Below are 21,559 nucleotides of genomic sequence, written 5' to 3' on the forward strand. Positions count from 1 at the left end.
CTCTGCCCTTTCTCTCTCCCAGTGTGCGCCCACCTGCCGGCCCCGCTCGCTCGATTCCCCTTTTCGGCTGCCCCCTTCTCACAGCCTCTAGGTTGCACGTCTCTGTTCACCTACCCCGGTGTTCCCTGCTCTCCACCCGGCACCTTGCACACCCCGCGCGCCCCCTGCTCTCAACTGCTCGTCCTACCCCTCCCCGCTCCGCCCGCCTCTGCTCTCTGCAGCACATCCTCCTCCGGGCCCCGCCTCCGATCAACCCCCGCCCGCGCGCCCCCTCCCACGATCCCCGCCGGGCGCAGTCGGCTCAGCTCTCCGCGGGCGCCCCTTCCTCGCTGCCCCCGGCCGTCTCCCGCACCTGGAGCGCGCACGCTCGTTGCCTAGCGACGGGACGCGACTCGCGGGTAGGTAGGCGCGTGCGTCAGCCGCCCGCATTTAGAACGCAGGCGCAGTCTGGGAAGAACGGCTCCTGGTGCTGGGCTGGGTTCCGGCGGACGGAGGTGGTTTTGACCGTTGGACCTTGGGAGTGGTGTAGGGCTCAGGCGACGTCCAGGCTCCAGAGGCGAGAGAGGGTTAGCTCAGCGCCGGACTCCGTGGGCACCTCTGCGGCTGGGTCCTCCTCCTCGGTGGTGAGCGGCGCCGCGCCATTTGGAGGGGCAGGGGAGGCGGGCACCCTTCCGCGGACCCTGGATGGAAAACCAGCCGAAGCGCTCGGAATCCAGGGTTGCCAGATAAAATTCGGCGTACGCAGTTAAAAATGAATTTCAAAGATTTTGTGCTTTTTAGCACAAATATAGTATAATACAAAATTAGTCCTTGTTTGTCTGAAATTTAACTGGGCATCCTGTATTTTTATTTGCAAAACTGGCAACCCTACCCGGTCCCTTCCTTTCCTACTCGGCCGGCTTTCTCCCAAGCATGAGCGAGGAACCGCCTTCTATTTCTTCTGACAGCTTCTCCAGGCTTGAGGCAGCTGTTTCTGTGGGAAGGGGCTTTCTTATGTATGAGCCAAGATGCCTGTTGCTGTGTATGAAAAATAATATTCCTTACAACAGGCTTTTGAGATGGGTATTGTCGCTGTTTCATGGGCAGGAAACAAGCCAAGCGAGGTAACGAGTTTCACCTGGGTTCTGCTGTTAACGAGATGCAGCCTGCGTAGGTTTGAGACCAATCCTACTTGGGAGGTTTCTCCTTACGGACCACGGTACCCTTCCCATGTGTTTGTTATCTTTCTGGAGTAGCAGCAGGAATCTGTTCCCTTTTTAATTGTTACTCTGTTTCAGATGACATTGAGATTTGTCTTTAGAGTATTATTGAAGAAGTACGATGAGGATACTGTGTTCCATACTCAGTTGTAATAATTCTTTTCTCTGTGTGGTTAAGACACACAGCTTGACAGGGAATTAGGTTCGTTTGCGCCGGTTTTTAGTTTGTTTTTATGACTACATTTATGTATACTCCCATACACATTCCTTTCCCCACTGCTGTTGCTAATACAAAAGACGGCATACTATACGCAAATTCTTCATCTTGCTTTTTTTCACTTCACATTGTGTTCTAGAGATCACTCCCAATTTTGAAGATCTTCCTCATTCTCTTTTTATCTGCACAGTAATTCATTGTGTAGCTGTATCTCATTAATCCTTTAATGATGAACATCTGGATGGGGTCCCAATTTGGCTATCCTTAGTAATAGTGCAAAACAACCCTGTGCATATATCACTGCATATTTTTGCAAGATAGGATCCCAGAAGTGAGATTGATCAGTCAAAGGGTAAATACATACGTAATTTTCTAGATATTTACAAATTTTTCTCCATGGGGTTATGCCATTTTGTACTCTACCACCACCATATGAGAGAGAGTAGTATTGGGGTCTATGGATGAAACTCAGGAGGTCATTGTTTCTGAAATTTTGTGCAGAATGTTAGGTGGATTTGTCCAGGGACGGGTCTAGACACTGGCAGTCTGTCCCCTATAATTGCTCATGCCTGACATGTAATAGGTACTCAATATATATTTGTTGAATAATGAGTACATTTCATCAGATTCTCAGAGGAGTCTGGATTCCATAAGGGTAATTCAAAGGTGATCAGTTTTTTCAGAGCACCTTAAATAGAATAGTTACTGCATTTCCCTTTCTTTCTTTCTTTCTTCCTTCCTTTTTCTTTCTTTCTTTCTTTCTTTCTTTCTTTTCCCCTCCCTCCCTCCCTCCCTCCCTCCCTCCCTCCCTCCCTTCCTTCTCCCCATCTCTCTCTCTGTCTGATCTGAGATGATTCCTGTCCATATTTGTAAATAAACTGGGACATTACTGAGAGAGTGGAGAAACTCATTCACTTGCCACCATGGAGAGCCAGCTGTGTCCACGCTGTGATTGAAACACGCTTTTTGAGGAGCTAGAGAAGTTTGTCCTCTAGCAGGAGGACAGACATGTGCATACACAGATAATGCTCAGATAGTGTGACAAGTACTGTGTGAGCTGCTTGGGGAAGGAGGAACGTCTTTGTGTTGCCTGGGAGACGGTTGTATTAGCCACAGCGATGAGGAATTAGAGATGATTGATACCTTGCAGATGAGGAGATATTTTCCAAGCTGAGAGAAAGTGAGGGGGCCATCATGTGCAAAAGTCATGGAGGTGGAAACATGCAAGGTGTGAGCAGCAGAATGGCAGGATGTTCTGTGTAGTTAGAGCCCAGAATATGTTAGAGGCAGAAACGATATCTAGAGGTGAGCCTGGAAACAGAATTGGGGCCAAAGCATGAGGAGCTTCATATGCTGTTCTTTGAAGGTTGAATTTTTTTATTCTTTGGCCTTGAGATACTTGGAGTTTTAAAAAATTTGAGGTGGTCTATTGTGATATTTTCTAGAAACAACTCTCATGGCTCGGGAGGAGCATCTTAGTAAGTCACTTAGGGTAATGACTCTGGAATCAAGAGTTGGGTATGAATCCCTCTTCATCATACGCCACCTGTGTGATCCTGGGTTGTTCACTTATGCTCTTTGGGCCTGGGCGACCTCATCTGCACAGTGGGGCTAATGATACCATGTTCAGGTATGTTGTAAGGATTTAGTAAGACATGCATCACTTGCCATATAGTCGTCTCACCATCAATAATGACAGTAACCCTTTTCTGACTCTTGGACTCCAGGGTCCTTCAGGTTTTTGAAACTATTTTAGTTGTAGTGACTTCTGTGGAGGCTTTTTGGAAACTGCTAGAAGTGTCCTGGAACCAGCTTGCTTGTGCCATCCCTGATGGCAGGTGCCCATGACTGGTGACAGGATGTAATGCTTTGTTGGCCTCACTGAACTCTACTTTGATTGTGCCTTCATTGAAAATTTCCTACACTAATGCAAAACGTTTATCTTTTAGAGGTTTTTATTTAGCAGTTAGAAATGGAGTCGGCATATCTTCAAAAGAATCTTGGGACCTGTCTAACTCAAGGTCTTGCAGAAGTGGCAAGGATGCGCCCAGTGGATCCAATAGAATACTTAGCATTGTGGATTTACAAGTATAAGAACAATGTGACCGTGGAGCAACAAGTAAGTATGGATCTTCTTTTTTTTAAATTTATTTTTTATTGAAGTATAATTAATTTACAATGTTATGTTAGTTTCAGGTCTACAGCAAAGTGACTCAGTTATGCATATATGTGTGTGTGTATATATACATATACACACACACACACACATTTTTTTTTTCAGATTCTTTTTCCATATAGGTTATTACAAAATATTCAGTATAGTTCCCTGCACTGTACAGTAGGTCCTTGTTGTTTATCTATTTTATATATAGTAGTGTGTATATGTTACTCCCAAATTCCTGATTTATCTCTCCCCTCCCAGCCTCTCCCTTTTGGTAACCATAAGTTTGTTTTCTAAGTCTGTGAGTCTGTTTCTGTTTTGTTAATAAGTTCATTTGTGTCATTTTTTAGATTCCACATATAACTGATATCATATAATATTTGTCTTTCTCTGTCTGACTTAATTCACTTAATATGATAATCTCTAGGTCCATCCATGTTGCTACAAATGGCATTATTTCATTCATTTTTATGGCTGAGTAGTATTCCATTGTATATATGTACCACATCTTCTTTATCCATTCATCTGTCAGTGGACATTTAGGTTGCTTCCATGTCTTGGCTATTGTAAGTGGTGCTGCAGTGAACATTGGGGTGCATGTATCTTTTAGAATTATGTTTTTCTCCGGATATATACACAGGAGTGGGATTGAAGGATCATATGCACTCTATTTTTAGTTTTTTAAGGAACCTCCACACTGTTCTCCATAGTGACTGTACCAATTTACATTCCCACCAACAGTGTAGGAGGATTCCCTTTCCTCCACACCCTCTCCAGCATTTATTATTTATAAACTTTTTGATGATGGCCATTCTGACTGGTGTGAGGTGATACCTCATTGTAGTTTTGATTTGCATTTCTCTAGTAATTAGCGATGCTGAGCATCTTTTCATGTGCCTTTGGCCATCTGTATGTCTTCTTTGGAGAAATGTCTATTTAGATCTTCTGCCCATTTTTTGATTGGGTTGTTTGTTTTTCTGATATTGAGCTATATGAGCTGTTCGTATAGTTTGGAGATAAATCCCTGTCGGTTGCATCGTTTGCAAATATTTTCTCCCATTCCATAGGTTGTCTTTTTGTTTATGGCTTCCTTTGCTGTGCAAAAGCTTTTAAGTTTAATCAGGTCCCATTTGTTTATTTTTGTTTTTATTTCCATTACTCTAGGAGATGGATCCAAAAAAGGTATTGCTGTGATTTAGGTCAAAGAGTGTCCTGCCTATGTTTTGCTCTAGAAGTTTTATAGTATCCAGTCTTACATTTAGCGCTTTAATCCATTTTGAGTTTATTTTTGTGTATGGTGCTAGAGAATGTTCTAATTTCATTCTTTTACATGTAGCTGTCCAGTTTTCCCAGCACCACTTATTGAAGAGACTGTCTTTTCTCCATTAATTGACCATAGGTGCTTGGGTTTATTTCTGGGCTTTCTATCCTGTTCCATTGTGGATCTTCTTTTATAAAATTAGAGGAGTGAAATAATTGGTCCAGCTTCTTTGCTTTTTAAAAAAAGTTCAATATTATCATTTCTTTCTATTATAAAAATAGTATGTTTATTATACAAAACTTGGATAACATGAAAAAGTAGAAAGAAGAAAATAAAGAAGACCTCTATTTAGATTCTTAGGTATTTTTAGGTATTCTAGTCTTTTTTCTACACATTTGCCTGGAGATTTTTTTTTTTTTACACAATTGTGACTGTATTTGCTGTGTAATTTTAATTTTGTGCTCTTTGTTGAAATAAAACACACATTTCCCCCAATTATTATACAGTTTTCAAATGGATAGACTATAATTTGCTTAATCCTTTCCCTACTGTTGGAGATTAAGATGCTGTTAAGATTGTTTTTACAGATTGTTTTATCTGTAATTAGTCACATGATGTTGTTTTTTTTTTTAAACCATGTTAGAGACAAGAGGAAATGGCCCAGTTGGAGCATGAAAGAGAATTAGCTGTGATGGAGCAGGAAATGATGGAGAGGCTTAAAGCAGAGGAGCTCCTGTTTCAGCAGGTGAGACAAGAGAGTTCAGTGGTGATTGGAACTAGTGGAGTCACCCTTGGTGTGGTGCAACCCAAGTGTTGAAAAACTCATCTCTTGTTGCTTAGATGTAGCTTTCTTATATCTTCATCTTTATGTCTGTATGTGGCTTCTTTACTGGAGAAGAAGCAGTGGTGAGGTAGGAGGAAAACCCAGAGAGTCTGCTGTCACAGAAGCCAAGGGGACAGCGTCTCAATGAGACCTGAGTGGTCAGCCATGTCTGTGGCTGGTTGAGTGGGAACAGAACTGCCAAGTCTCATTTAAGGCCACTGGTGACCTTGGTGGGAGCAGCAAATGTGGGGTGGGGTAAAGCAGGGGAGATGGAGATGGTGAGTACAGGTAATGCTTTCAAGGAGATTTTCAGGGAAGGAGTTTTCTTTTGTTTATTTGTTTGGTTTTTTTAAGGAACAGAGTGGAGGGGAGTGGTTGATGTAAAGAAATAAAGGGGATGATTACTAGAGTCAACTTTTCATGGAGACCAGAGGAAATTGGCTCTGGAACACAGGTTAGGCAGGTGGAGGGGCCCTTCTTTGATTCTTTGATTCAAGGAAAGAGGAGAGCATGGCGATAGGTACATGTGGTGTGTAGGTTTTGTGGCAAAAGTTGAAAGCAGTTTCTGTGTGACTCTTTCTTTTTTATGAAGTAGGGACCATGATCATCTGCCCAGAATGAGGTGGTAAGGTAGGAGGTGTGGGGAGAGTGGGGAAGGTTTGAAACAGTGGCTTTGGAGAGGTAGAGTTGACCAAGGAAACTTAGCATCCCTCGGTAGCACTGAATTCCCTGAGACCAAGCAGTCATAATGGGGCTTTTTGGTTTGGTTTTGTGATGATGTGATTTTCTCCACCTAGGCCTGGATATTTGAGTGAGGATGTGGAGGAGACAGACCCTTTGACTGAAGTGAGTTTGGGTTAGCAGGATTGGGGAGCTAAAGATGTTGGTTTGAAAATGGTTGAAGAGGTGGGCCATGGAGTATAAACCAGAGAGGGGAAAGTTCTAGAGTGACTTCTGGACTAATTTAATTTATGGAGCTCTTCTAAACCAAGTTGGAGTCACCCTATACTTCTATCATATGGTACTTAACTCTAGAGTCTCAACTCCAGTTTACATATTATAAAAAGGGAAAGAAGCCTATTATTTGGGTGTGTGGATAAAAAAGGAAAATGTAGACATAGAAACTAGCTTCTCTGTCTTGTCTCCCATCCTTGATACTGGGGTAGATCATTCTAGGCACCTTAGATGGATATGGCTATTCTAGGCACCTTTACTGCTTCTGAGTCTTCATTTTTCAGTCATTTGGCTTATTTTTGTGGGGAGGTTGCACAGTGTTGAGTTGGATGTCAAATGACCGTCCAAATGGGCAAGTGTCTGCTGCAGTCGCCCCAACTTTGAGTGAGGATCTGCCCTGCCTCTTCCAGCTCCTAGAGCTGGCATCTGTCCCCTGTCTATCAGAATAAGGAGAACTTCTCAGCAGTTCTCCTTCCCTAAGATAGTTAGGTCACAGATATGGAGATGTTTAATTTGCTTTGACTCATCTTCTTTACCTTACTTAAATAAAATTTGGCAATACTAGAACCCAAACATTTTTCTAGCTGTATCAGTATGAAGCCATCCCCTGTGCATCAAACCCTAAGCATTGTATTGGGGGTGGAAAACATAGTGATATCTATGCAGAAGATGTGATGGCCCATTAAAGAAGTGGATTGGTGGGCAGAGATAGATGAGAGGAGGAGAAGGGACGAGTGGAGCAACAGATGAAGAGAAAGAGAGAGGCCTCTCCATGTCCCCCGAGTCAAGTGAGCTGGAAGGTCAGGACTCTGGTCACCTGCCTGTTGGTTGCAAGAGCAGGTGTCCTCATAATCAGTACCACTGAGTTGAAATTCCTTGAAATTTTAGGCATTCTCCAGCAAGCCTGGGTCCTTGTGAGCAGGGAAACATTTTTCTTGCTGTTTTCTGCTTAAGAGTTCATTTTGGAAGTACTAGCTTTTGTATTTGTTTGAATGTTTTTCTAATGGTTTTACACATGTGTGAAGAAAGCGACTGGGTTTCAAATATTTCCTGAAAATGTTAAGAAACTGGTTATGTTGGCCAATGTGGTTGGTATTTAGCAACTGCACTTTGTGTTATTGTTGAGAGATTAATTTCGCTTCCTCTACAAATATCTGAAAGTTGATTGAATGATAACGTTCCTGCATTTCGGCTACCTAGCCCATTGCTTTTTTTTTTTTTTAATTAATTAATGTATTTATTTTTTTTTGGCTGTATTGGGTCTTCGTTTCTGTGCGAGGGCTTTCTCTAGTTGCGGCAAGCGGGGGCCACTCTTCATCGTGGTGCGCGGGCCTTTCACTGTCGCTGCCTCTCTTGTTGTGGGGCACAGGCTCCAGACGCACAGGCTCAGTAGTTGTGGCTCACGGGCCTAGTTGCTCCGCGGCATGTGGGATCTTCCCAGACCAGGGCTCAAACCCGTGTCCCCTGCATTGGCAGGCAGATTCTCAACCACTGCGCCACCAGGGAAGCCCTATCACTTTTATCTTAGTGGGGATGATATAGGAATATGAAGAAATTACCTTAAACAGCCCTTTGTGAATAAATATTAATCACTGTTTATTATCTCTTTGTAAAAATGTATTATTTTTTTAAATGCGTTTAAAAATATAGTTTTAAAGTGCTCTTAATGGAATGAGCTTATATTAGGTCGTTTATGGGGTGGCACTGGACTGATGGTGAGAAATTATTTTCTAGCTGAGGTTGACAAACTCTTTCTGTAAAGGTGGATATTTTATGATTTTCAGGCCAAGAAGCAAAATTGAGGATATTATATAAGGATTATGGTATACTATGTAGCTATAACAAGAGAGAAAATAAATTTCTACAAATGTTTTATTGATGAAGTAAAAATTTAAAAAAATCAAATACAATTTTTTCTGCAGTGTAGGCTTATTATTGAGAAGAATTACATTCCCTTTTTTTAAAAAAATTAATTAATTAATTTATTTATTTTTGGCCATGTTGGGTCTTCATTTCTGTGCGTAGGCTTTCTCCAGTTGCGGCAAGCGGGGGCCACTCTTCATCGCGGTGCGCGGGCCTCTCACTGTCGCGGCCTCTCTTGTTGCGGAGCACAGGCTCCAGATGCGCAGGCTCAGTAGTTGTGGCTCTACATTCCCTTTTTAAAGATAACGTTTCACTTAGTTGGCGTTCAAAGATAATGTTCCCTATCATCAAAATGTATTGAAAATATGTATCTGTTAATGCTGATCTATAATGAGATTTTATGTATGTCATCTTTGAAAAATGTCTTTTCCCTCATAGGTCCTGCCAAATATTGATATCAGTCCATGTGCCTATAGTTTTGAGTGTATTCATCTCTTGGAAGGCACTCGTAGGATTCTATTAGATTTTCCTCTTGATATTTGTCTTTTAGCCACTACCTGGTAGATTAATCCCTTCCAGTTGAAGGTTGGTGAAAACTTCTCAGTTACACAGTTAAATGGATTTTGAAATGTGGGAATTTCCTTTGCACTTACGTCGAGGCCTAAAAACACTCTGGAACTATAGTTTGAGCTTGGAAAATGTATCTGTCACAAATTTGTGTGGGAATGGAAATCCCGTTTCTGACAGCACTGGGGGTGTATAAAGCAGCTTGACATTGTGATTCAGAAAATTAGTTATTGCTGAAATGACTTTCCTGCAGTGTAAGTTTTACATATGAGTGCTGTTTTGCCTTATAGGCAACTTTTAGGTTAAATTGATTAAAAATCGTTATTAAGTCTGCAGCGGAAGCTAATTTCCAAAGCTATTTAATGTTTGATAATTGTAGTTGAAAATGGTCTTCTCATTAAGAAAAACGTCAGTCTTGTCCCCGAGCTCAAAAATTCACAATAAAACATTACCACTGTTGAGCCATGGAACTATGGGGTGGTAGGGCAAGTCAAGATATGTTCAGCTTCTGTTTCTGACAGAAATTCACAGAAATGATGCTTAAGTTCATAAGGGTAAATGAAGGTCACTGTTGACACCGTTACTGAACCAAACTCGGGTCTGCTCGCCCAACGCACAGCAAAGCCAAATCTGTTGACAGTGGGTTGTAGTGAAGGAAAGTACAGAGTTTATTGCAGGGTGCCAGGCAAGGAAGTGGGAGACAAGCCTCAGATCCACTCCAACTGAGTCTTTGAGTGAGGGGTTTTCTTAAAGGGGAAGAGCAAAGAGGCTAGGATTAATCTTGTGACGTTTCTGTGACATTTCTTTTCTTTTTTTTTAATTGAAGTATAGTTGATTTACAATATTGTGTTAGTTTCAGGTGTACAGCAAAGTGGTTATATATACATATATATGTATATATCTGTGTTCTTTTTTATTCTATTTTGTTATAGTTTATTACGAGATATTGAATATAGTTCCCTGTGCTGTACAGTAAATCCTTGTTGTTTATTTTATATATGGTAGTGTGCATCTGTTAATCCCCTACTCCCAGTTTAATCCCCCCCGCTTTGGTAATCATAAGTTTGTTTTCTGTGTCTGTGAGTCTGTTTCTGTTTTTTAAATAAGTTCATTTGTACTGTTTTTCAGTTTCCACATATAAGTGATATCATATGATACTTGTCTTTCTCTGTCTGACTTACTTCACTTAGTATGATAATCTCTAGGTCCATCCATGTTGCTGCAGCACTTCTGTTATATTTCTTAGTCATTGATTTTTTTCAGTCAGTGATCGATTTTTTCAGTCATTTTGAACTCAACATTGACTCCTTTGGAAGTCAGGATGTCTCCAGTTTACAGTTCTCCGGCCAGGTGGTCCATGGCTTGGGGGGTCTGTTAGCTCATCTTGTCCTAGAGAAACAACCTGAGTTTGTACATTAATGATGATATCTATAATAGCAATTTTAGTACATTAACGATGCTATTGACAACAGCAGTTTTAGTCATCTGACTCTGGTTGATTAGTGTTCATTTAGCACAGGATTGGGGTCAGAGGGGACAAGAAAGGGAATAAAGTTTTGGATAGAGAGATTAATCAGAAACTCAATAAGGGAACTCAGCTTTAGGGGGGACTCAGTTTCAACACTGCTGGCTCAATAACACATGATAGAGTCAAATATTTTCTGCAGAGTAGCTGCTGTTGAATCATAAAATGAGAACTCATAGGTTTTAAACACTGTGTTTTCACCAACTTTGTAAATTTTGTCCAATTAAGCCTTTTTCTGTTCCATACACACTTTTATCACTGTTGGTTGTAACACATCGGAGCAGATGTCACATCTGGTTGTACTGAATTAATGTTCCTCAGCGTCTTTGAAGATGTTCTTGCCTGTAGTACTGTTCATGAAGACTGTTCACAGCAGTTGATTTTTCAGTCACTGCAAACTCAGCATTGAGTCCTTTGATAAACAGCAACTAAGCAGTGTTGGGAGCATTTGTCTACTCATCAAGAGCCAAGGAAAACCACTCAAAACCATTCGCCTTGTCTTTTTTTTTTTTTTTTAAATTTATTTATTTTATTTATTTATTTTTGGCTGTGTTGGGTCTTCGTTGCTGGGCGTGGGCTTTCTCTAGTTGCGGCGAGCGGGGGCTACTTTCTGTTGCGGTGCCCGGGCTTCTCATTGTGGTGGCTTCTCTTGTTGCGGAGCATAGGCTCTAGGCGCGCGAGCTTCAGTAGTTGTGGCACGTGGGCTCAGTAGTTGTGGCACGCGGGCTCTAGAGCTCAGGCTCAGTAGTTGTGGCGCACGGGCTTAGTTGCTCCGCGGCATGTGGGATCTTCCCAGAGCAGGGCTCGAACCCCTGTCCCCTGCATTGGCAGGCGGATCCTTAACCACTGCGCCACCAAGGAAGCCCTGCCTTGTCTTTAATTGACCATTGATTTTGCTCCCCGTGTAATCGACTCTTTGAGCAGCTGTTCTCACCAAAAGGATAATAATCTTAAGTTTATGTTTTTTCTGGACATTGAATTCTAACTTGTTTTAATTGAATCACCAATGATAAATGTATTTCTTTGCTTGGCTAACAAAAGAGCCACTTGGGATCTTACTTTCGTCGCACCCTCCTTTTTTTTTTTTTTTTTAAATTTTTATTTATTTATTTATTTATTTATGGCTGTGTTGGGTCTTCGTTTCTGTGCGAGGGCTTTCTCTAGTTGCGGCAAGTGGGGGCCACTCTTCATCGCGGTGCGTGGGCCTCTCATTATCGCAGCCTCTCTTGTTGCAGAGCACGGGCTCCAGACGCGCAGGCTCAGTAATTGTGGCTCACGGGCCTAGTTGCTCCGCGGCATGTGGGATCTTCCCAGACCAGGGCTCGAACCCGTGTCCCCTGCATTGGCAGGCAGACTCTCAACCACTGCGCCACCAGGGAAGCCCGCAGCCTCCTTTTCATTTTTAATTTTTGTGAAGAAATTCTGCTCTCATGAAATAATTCTGTTTTAAATTTCTTAATATTTCTGACCTTTGCATTCATGTGAGTTGAGAAGATTGTGACGAGTGCTTACTCTGGTAATGCTGATATTTACTGTATTCTTTTAGTACAGTGTCGTTGCATGAGAAACACTGTCCTTTGCTGTTTAATCTGATAATAAAGTAACCCACACTCCACTGTGTCTTAAAAGGACAACATTCAAAATCCACTTCTTTTCTTGTTTTGTTATGATGGGTAATGCACTGATAAAAAAAAAAAAAAAAAAAGTCCCGGTATAGTGGTACCGTGGCACTCCAAACGCTGTGAGTTATAATGGTGTCACTGAACTTGTGGTGTGCTGAGCAGCAGTGCAAGGCAGTGAGAGTACCACCTGTGGTCTCTGTTGCATATCCTCAGCTGTGCTGTCACGGGGCAGAAGCAGTTACAGTAAATAAGTGAGTGAGTGTGAGCATGGCAGTGTTTTAATAGAGCTTTATTTATAGACACTGACACTTGAATTTCATATAATTTTCATGTGCAATGAAATATTATTATTCTTTTGATATTATTAAACCATGAAAAATGTATAAAAACCATTCTTCACTCGTGGGCTGTACAAAAACAGGAGTTGGGTCAGGCTTGGCCCAAGGAATTTAGTCTACCGACCCCTATTCTCGCGTGGCTAGAATATATGTTGAGTTGGGACCAAATATGTTGTTGATTATCTCTGGTTTCAGGTAATATACTTAAAAATGTTCTTATCTACTATTTTACAACCAAGGTTTGGCTATTTGAAGATCCATCTGTGCTTAAAGAGATTTTATCCAAAAAAAAAAAAAAATCACTGCAGTCTCATTTGTAGCTTCAGGAAGAACAGAGAAAACGACTTGATTTTGTACAAACAGTGCTTTTCTAAAATTAGCAATTAAGGAAGCTTCCTTTTTAATTTTATACTTCAGGAAATATTTGTAAAAGCTAAAGTACTGGGTGGCTGTGACCATTTATTTTTGTAAGATTCTGAAATTTAGGTGGGCATAAACTTAATTATCCTGGGACACTTCAGAGTAATAGAGTGAATTCCTTGCAATTGATCTTACTCTAATATGACTTATTTATTTCTAAATATTCAGCAACAGCTGGCATTCCAGCTGGAGTTGGAAATGCAAGAAAAAGAGAGACAGAGAATAGAAGAACTGCAGAGAGCTCAAGAACAATTTGAGAAGGTAATTTGAAGTTTTATAAATGTTTGTTTTATTCAAAACCTCTGAGAATCCTCAAACTGTTTCTTCCAGCTGTTATAGCAGGGGATTCATAGTCTTAAAGACCTGCCAGGAAGGTCTAATGTTGCCAGGAAGCCCTGGTCAACATTTTAGTCACGAGATAGTTGTTCCTAATTATGGTAGCTGATACTGAAGGTGAAGTTCTTTGTAGTATTGGGGGTATTCTGATCTCTGAGACAATAGTTTGTTTCTTTTCTTCATGTTAGATGTATTATCAACAATCCTTTACATTTAAAACTATGTTTTGGGGACTTTCCTGGTGGCACAGTGGTTAAGAATCCGCCTGCCAATGCAGGGGACATGGGTTCGATCCCTGGTCCAGGAAGATCCCACATGCGGTGGAGCAACTAAGCCCGTGCGCCGCAACTACTGAGCCTGCGCTCTAGAGCCCATGAGCCACACTGCTGAGCCCACACGCCGCAGCTGCTGAAGCCCACGCGCCTAGAGCCTGTGCTCCACAAGAGAAGCCACCACAATGAGAAGCCCGCGCACCGCAACGAAGAGTAACCCCTGCTTGCCGCAACTAAGGAAAGCCCGTGTGCAGCAACGAAGACCCAACGCAGCCAAAAATATATATATGTATGTATGTTTTTATTTGGATTTTTCATGTCTTTCTTTAAATAAACTATTCAGTAACTTATGTCAAAAAAGTCCATCTCCATTGACTGTGTCTGTGTTTTTTTTTAATTAAGTTTATTTATTTTATTATTTTATTTTATTTTTTTGGCTACGTTGGGTCTTCATTGCTGCACGTGGGCTTTTCTCTGGTTGCGGTGCATGGGCTTCTCATTGCAATGGCTTCTCTTGTTGGCGGAGCACGGGCTTCAGTAGTTGTGGCACTTGGGCTCAGTAGTTGTGGTGCACGGGCTTAGTTGCTCCGCAGCATGTGGGATCTTGGACCAGGGCTCGAATCCCCTGCCTTGGCAGGCGGATTCTTAACCACTGCGCCACCAGGGAAGCCCCCAGACTGTGTCTGTCTTATGTCAAGCCTCCTGCTTGGCCAATGTTTCCTTGTATCCGAAAAGTATGTGTCGTATAGACCAAACTTCTGCATGACTGAGTTATACTTTTAAACTGGATATTTCATATTGTTTCTTATAGCTAGTATCTGTTACTCAAATGTTACTCCTCTATTTATTCCGTAATTAAAATTTTAAAAAGAAGCAGGTTTTGTAGAAGATATTTATTAATGGCTTAGATGAAAGCATCATTATTTAAAGCAATTTTAAAAAGTAGGAAGGGTAAATTAAATTTTTTTAAAAGATGAGATTTAATTAATTAGTTAATTACTTTTTTAACTCTTGAGATAAATTCTTTTCTTCTCATCAATGTACTATGCTCATCATTCTATAATAAGAGATTAATCTATCAAGAATTGTTCTTTACAAAGTGAAATCATTTAGTCCTGTTGTAGCCCAAGTGTCGGGAAACTACTTTTGTGAGTCAAAAGGATGAGATTTTAAAAGGATAAATTCAAATCTCTGTACATAGTTTTTTTTTTTTTTTTTAAATTAATTAATTTATTTTATTTTTGGCTGTGTTGGTCTTCGTTTCTGTGCGCGGGCTTTCTCTAGTTGCGGCGAGCGGGGGCCACTCTTCATCGCGGTGCGCGGGCCTCTCACTGTCGCGGCCTCTCGTTGCGGAGCATGGGCTCCAGATGCACAGGCTCAGTAGTTGTGGCTCGTGGGCTTTGTTGCTCCGCGGCATGTGGGATCTTCCCAGACCAGGGCACGAACCTGTGTCCCCATAGTTTTAAAAAACACCGATGCTGATCTATTTTTGTCTGAATATGATAGGACACATGGATACCCATGCATGCACACACACGTAAATGCATACCCCCTTCCTCTTCAGTTAAGATTCCGTGATCGCAAAAGAAAGAAGAACCAGAATACATCAAGAAGACGGTGATCAAAATAATAAGAGAATTGAAAATATTTTTTATTGAGATGCCTGATAGCTATATGTGAGTGCTGGGAAGTCTGTGATTTATAGAAGGGATTGGCTCCAGAGGGTCCCGTTCGTGTTACTCTATGGCCATTACCAGACTGTGTGATCAGAGCCACAGTAACTTTAATAAGTCATATTCCTACTGGCTTATCACCCCTCTCTTCCCTGCAACATACTGCTGCTTGACCCCTTGCTGAGAGACAAATTCATCCATGTCTTTTCGTCCTCACCTTTTTATGGCTTCAGAGACATAACTTAAACTATCATTTGCAAAAGGAAATTTATTGGAAGGATCCTGGGTTGAAGAAAGGGTTTTACAACTAAGCTGTGAAGGGCTCTGGTTGAGTTGGGTCTTCCAGACCTTTGGGAGCAAGAGAATCAATGCTGCCAGGGCTCTTACCTCTGCTGTTGTCTCTCACTGTGGCCTGGTTTGCTGCATATGGGTGAGGATCGTGGTCCTTAATAGTTCCTGGGTCTTGTAATGCGGCTCCTACTGTCTGAGAGGAATAGATTCCTTTCTTTTGGGTTTCAGTTAAGAAAAGAATCTTGGGGAAGGATTCTGACTGGCTTAGTTTGTGTCAAGTATCCATCCCTTGGCTGGGGAACAGAGTCCTGTGAGAATATATGCTTTCCCACCAGAGCCATGTGGTTGTGGGATAAGACATGCCCAGGAGAAGGGAATGATCTTGAGAAAACCATATATGTACCATATATGTCCCCAATAATCAGGGTGACTGTATATATGGTCACAAGGTCACTAATCTTTGAACAGCTGAAATGAATCAGCTCAGGAGCAGTTAGGTCAGCCTGCTGCCTTAGAATGAAAAGATAGAGGCCACAGCAAGGTTTGACTTGGTTAGCAGATTCTACGTTTTCACATTCAGAAAGCAGTCTCCCATGTGTTCAGAGCATTATAGAGGGCATTGTCCAGGTACTGTGGAGAGGTGTCATGTATTGGATAGTGCCTTGGGCCAGATTAATTACCTCAGAAATATTTGCTTCTTTTTTACTATGTATAAAATTCTACATAACTGTCAGTTCTTTCAAAATCTCGTATTCTAAGAGTTTATTAAAATTTTTATTTTGTAACTTTTCAAATTTGCTAGTAATTTGGCTTCAGGGTTAGTGAAATAGTTAGCCTTTTTCATTTTTTAAAAAGTTCTATTTAATTATAGACAAAACATCGTAGTCACCTCTTAATAGAGTATTAAATGAGACTGTATCTGCAGTTTTGTATTCACATTGCTCCTTTAAGAGGGACAGCATTTTAGCTGTTAAACTGATCATAATGTAAAAATAAAATGCTTGAAAATTAAACATGGAATCAAAATGAAAAGTATATTCAAAGTATTTTTCTTCATTTTTATGTATTATAGGAGTTGAGAATGAGTATGGAAAATATAGCTAAGGGTGAAGATGTTTCACATGGAGAGGTGAGAAGAAAAAGTTACTCTATGTTATGGGAAATGAATAAGTATCCTGGAATGTAAAGCTTAATTTTGATGCATTAATAGCTACATTTTTAATAAGGAGATTATCAAAACTGATAGTCCAAGTACATAGTCTAGTAATAACAAGTCACAAATATGATGTGCTTTAAAGCAAAATCTCAAAGTGGGTAGAACTGGGAGATTCGGTTTGTTTTTGTATTTTTAAAAACCAGAATATTGTGAGATTATTGACCACATGATTACATGCAATGATATGTTTTAAATTTCTGATGTATTTTTTTAAACATGTTTTTGCGTTTATTCCTGGAATTCTCTTGTCATTAACAGGTATTGGTTCGTTCCATTAATTGACAATGTTGAATTTTGATGTTGTAATACAGAAGTGTCATAGAAAAACTGAAAGCAAATTAATGTATTAATCTCAAAATCATTTGAAAGTGAAAATGAACTCTATGATTGTAGGATGGAGCCGACTCAGGCAAAACACTAGCTGAAATTAGTGATCGATACGGAGCGCCGAACTTGAGCAGAGTGGAAGAACTTGATGAACCGATGCTATCTGACGTGAGTATCCTTAGGAAAGTGTTTTGTGAAAAGCAGATTTTTTTTTTTTTTTTTTAACCTTGGGGGAGCCTAGTGTATCTCAGGCCAAGGTTGGATGGCAAAATGGGCCTTTTGTTTCCTAGAAAGAAAACCAGTGTTCTGGGTGCTGACTTATCCCTAATTGGCCTTCTGCCCTTCTGTGCTACTGGCCCTGAGGGTGAGGGCGGGCACTTGTCTGGCTCCACACAAATGTGTGGGCACTGATGGGGAGGTCACTGGGCATTAATATGGAGGGAGCAGTGTGTCCTCCTGTGCAGAGGGTAACGTGTATATTTGGAAATGAGCCTTTGAAAATTTCAAAATCTCTTCAAAATATGTATTTAGAATCGTGGTGAAATACATAATCTTTAAATTAAATTTTGGGGGCCAACATTTTGGTTCTCAGTAGCAAACCGTGGAGCCAAGTAAATATCCTAATGAGAGTGCATGCTTTTAAAGTATATAAGTCCATTTGCTTATTTAATAAACATATAGTGTTTCCTATGCACCGCGTAAATTGTGCCCGATGCTTTTATGACCGAAAACAGGTCCTTCTTGACCTTGTCTAGGGCAGAAACAGACAACTGGACAAGCAATTGATAGTCATTGTTAGAGTGAGCAGGTAATGTCTGGTCCAAAGCAGTATGCTTGGAGAGCGAGAGGAGGGGCTGTTGATAACTGAGGCCCATCAGCAGCTGTAACCCGGGACTGCCCTGGCAGAGGGCTGCACTGAGTCACCTGCATCAGTGGGCACTGACAAAGCGGGACAGCCACCCAGTTGAGGACCCTTGGTCAGGGAAGGCTTCCTGGAGGAAGTCAGCTTTGTCACTCAGTGGTGGGATGGGAGGCTGGGAAGGGGAGAAGAGAGAGTGGGAGACAGGGAGAGATCAGAGCTGAGGCAGTGGAGAGCAGGGGCCAGACCATGAAAGGACTTGTAATCTGTGCTCAGACGTTTATATTTTGTCCTAAAGGTAGTGGAGGCCAACATGATCAGAACTGTGTTTTAAGAAGGCCATCTGGCTATAGCGTGTAGAAGAGAATGGAGTGATCGATTTGAGGAGACCCACCAGGAGGCTATTTGTAATCTACAGAGAGATGGCACTGATGGCCTGAAGTAGTGAGTGGTGTTTTTAAGAGCTGTTCAGAAAGTGGAGCTGGGAGGTTTTGGTGCTAATCAGTCAGTGGATACATTTTTATTTAATGGCTGCTGTGTTTTGGTGCCATGCAGGGAGCTAGAAAATACCAGTGAACAAAACAGATAGGGTTTCTGCCCATTGGGGACCATGGGCCAGCAGGGAAGGTGGTCTGAGAGGACAGAGCAGGGAACCCTGACCTAGCCTGGGTGAGTCTTCTCCAGGAAATGACGTTTAAGGAATTAGCCTGGGATGAACCCAGTGGATGGAGAGAGCAAGATGCTTTCAAGGAATGCAAATAGTCCAGTATTTTGGCTTAGTTGTATGGAGCTAGGAGAATGGTGTGATTTGAAGCTGGAGAAGTGGATAAAGGCCAGATCACACTGGGCTCTGTGTGTCCTCTTAAGGATTTTGGACTTACGTGCAGTGGGAGTCATTGAAAGGGTTTATGTAAGGATTAGATATGTGTTTTTAGAAGGTGGAGAGAGGATCTGAGTGGACAGGAATGGAAACAGGAGACCACTTAGGAGGTTATCACAGTCATCCAGATGCAAGATGACCAGGACTAGGACCAGACAGCAGAGATGGGGACAGCTGAGTAGATTTGATATCAGCTGGGAAGATAAGGGAGAGAAAGAAATCAAGGATGAAGCCCAGATTTCTGCCTTGGGCAACTGGACTCTTCACCATTTTTTGAGCTTTACCATTCGTTAAATTGAGGAACATATGAAGAGAAAGTAGGTTTTGTGAAAATGATGTCTTCAGTTGTGGACATGTTGATTTCAGATCACTCTGAGGTATGCAGGTGAAAATGGCCAAAGACCCCTTGAAGTACGTTATGGGTCTGGAGGAAGGAGAGAGGTCCAGGCAGGAGAGATGAATTCAGCAGTCATCAGCATATATGCTAAGTGAAGCTAGGAGAGTGAGTCAGGTCACCTGGCTAACATGAGAAATTTCAACATTTAAGGGGTGCGTACGGGACCCCTGCAAGAAGGATACGGATAACAATAAGAGAGAATAGCAAGAGAAGTAGAAGAAAGGATGGGTTGATAAATACATTGAGAACACAGTTAAATTATTATTATATTGACTTTGGATTTTATTTGAAATAATCTGAAACTATCAGAAAGCTTTATTTACATAGTCACATAGAAGTTACCTAAGCTTTAATTTTCTGTGGCTTGTACATTTCACAGTTCTAGTTGTATTAAAGCATATTTACTTTTTGTTTTTAGGTTGCATTAAACATTGATCAAGATTTGTAGGATCAACCAACCAAAGAACAATAAATTTTTCTTCTTTCAAGTTTCAAAATAGGAGGTCCCCAATTGTTCTTTTTCCCTTCAAACTTGAACTCTGCTTTTCCTCCCTCTAAAGACAGCTTTCTAAATGGGCTTCAAGAGTGGCCTTAAAATATTGTTTTGATAACTTGTATGACACCATTTTGATTACTTGTATGATGCCAGTGAGAGAACAGGAGAGAGTGTTTCCCAAAGCAACCAAAAGGGGCAAATGGGAGACAAGCTGAAAAGAATGTGTGCATCTATTTGAGAACAAGATTGCCTGAGTTGAAAGTTACTGGTTCTATGAGAAGTGAAAGAGGCTGCCACTGTGTAGAGCTCAGGAATCGTCAACATGCTTTAGATATGGTGGTTCCTCCTGGGAGTGCACTGCAAAGATTCCCCCAGTTTGCTGGAGAGTGATGCTTTGTAGTACCACTTAATCCATGCTTATTGATGGGGCTGGGAAGGGGAAGGGATACAAAGGTCCCAGGGACAGGGTAGCATTGTTTTTTCTGGAACAGTCACTGGGCAGAGGGCCTGTGCTGCTGTTGAAAGGAAGATCTTAGTGGACACAGGCCATGCAAGGTGCTTCCTTCAGTGGATGCTGGGTGGTCTGTGGACCTTGACTGCACTCTTGGCCTCCTGGAGGTTTCAGGTCCAACTTTGAGCTTTAGGGAGAACTTTGCTTCTTTTATAAAATTCTTCCAAACCTAAGTCTATGTTATGAGTCCTTTCTGTTCCTTAAAGAATGGTGGAAGCATAAATGCCAGGAAGAGGCTTCTTTAAAAAAAAAAATTCTGTTTTTGGTTATAACATACCTTTCCCGAGGCAATGAGAACAGAACAGCCTAGTTGCTTAAATGGGAAAAGAAAAAGGGAAAAAATAATGGGAAAAATATCTATTTAATTAAATGTTATATCAGTTCTGTACATTTTTTAACAACGTTCTTTTTTTTTAATTTTATAAATTTATTTATTTTTGGCTGCATTGGGTCTTCATTGCTGCATGCGGGCTTTTCTCTAGTGTAGCGAGCGGGGGCTATTCTTCGTTGTGGTGCGGTGGCTTCTCTTGTTGCGGAGCATGGGCTCTAGGCGCGCAGACTCAGTAGTTGTGGCTCACGGGCTCTAGAGCACAGGCTCAGTAGTTGTGGCACATGGGCTTAGTTGCTCCACGGCATGTGGGATCTTCCCGGACCATGGCTCGAAGCCCGTGTCCCCTGCATTGGCAGGCGGATTCTTAACCACTGCGCCACCAGGGAAACCCAGTTCTGTACATTTTTTTTAATACATCTTCATTGGAGTATAATTGCTTCACAATACCATGTTAGTTTCTGTTGCACAACAAAGTGAATCAGCCATATGCATACATATGTCCCCATATCCCCTCCCTCTTGAGCCTCCCTCCCATCCTCCCTATCCCACCCCTCTAGGTCACCGCAAAGCACCGAGCTGATCTCCCTGTGCTATGCTGCAGCTTCCCACCAGCCAACTATTTTACATTCAGTAGTGTATATATGTCAATGCTACTCTCACTTAGCCCCAGCTACGCCCTCACACCCCATGTCCTCAAGTCCATTCTCTATGTCTACATCTTTATTCCTGCCCTGCAACTAGGTTCGTCAGTACCTTTTTTTTTTTTTTAGATTCCATATATATGCGTTAGCATATGGTATTTTTTTTCTCTTTCTGACTTACTTCCCTCTGTATGACAGACTCTAGGTCCATCCACCTCACTACAAATAACTAAATTTCGTTTCTTTTTATGGCTGAGTAATATTCCATTGTATATATGTGCCACATCTTCCTTATCCATTCATCTGTCGATGGATGTTTAGGTTGGTTCCATGTCCTGGCTATTGTAAATAGTGCTTCAGTGAACATTGTGGTGCATGT

General features: G+C 41.5%; 1 protein-coding gene across 3 annotated transcripts; it reads left to right on the forward strand.

Annotated features, from left to right (window-relative positions):
• The first annotated feature begins 475 nt into the window (after positions 1-475).
• Positions 476-19,671, forward strand: DYDC1 (DPY30 domain containing 1). Of its 3 annotated transcripts, XM_061196955.1 has the most exons (7): positions 476-623; positions 3,366-3,535; positions 5,482-5,583; positions 13,119-13,211; positions 16,595-16,651; positions 17,132-17,233; positions 19,620-19,671. In XM_061196955.1, the coding sequence occupies exons 2-7, from the start codon at positions 3,389-3,391 to the stop codon at positions 19,647-19,649; spliced, it is 531 nt and encodes a 176-aa protein (XP_061052938.1). In that variant the 5' UTR covers positions 476-623; positions 3,366-3,388; the 3' UTR covers positions 19,650-19,671. The 3 variants fall into 3 exon arrangements, 2 of the variants coding, with proteins under 2 accessions (XP_061052938.1, XP_061052949.1); XR_009701618.1 differs by lacking the exons at positions 17,132-17,233; positions 19,620-19,671 and adding an exon at positions 13,537-13,847 and having other exon boundaries at positions 16,595-16,627; XM_061196966.1 differs by lacking the exons at positions 16,595-16,651; positions 17,132-17,233; positions 19,620-19,671 and adding an exon at positions 13,537-13,860.
• Positions 19,672-21,559: the final 1,888 nt, after the last annotated feature.

The sequence above is a fragment of the Eubalaena glacialis genome, chromosome 1, assembly GCF_028564815.1.
Source record: "Eubalaena glacialis isolate mEubGla1 chromosome 1, mEubGla1.1.hap2.+ XY, whole genome shotgun sequence".
In the NCBI taxonomy this organism is placed as follows: domain Eukaryota; kingdom Metazoa; phylum Chordata; class Mammalia; order Artiodactyla; family Balaenidae; genus Eubalaena; species Eubalaena glacialis.

What these genes read in the sequence shown, in the direction of transcription:
- DYDC1 (XM_061196955.1), top strand. Translation starts at nt 3,389, where the DNA reads ATGGAGTCGGCATATCTTCAAAAGAATCTTGGGACCTGTCTAACTCAA. An exon ending in ATGTGACCGTGGAGCAACAA is followed by an intron (nt 3,536 to 5,481) that starts GTAAGTATGGAT and finishes AAACCATGTTAG; the next exon opens with AGACAAGAGGAAATGGCCCA. An exon ending in AGGAGCTCCTGTTTCAGCAG is followed by an intron (nt 5,584 to 13,118) that starts GTGAGACAAGAG and finishes CTAAATATTCAG; the next exon opens with CAACAGCTGGCATTCCAGCT.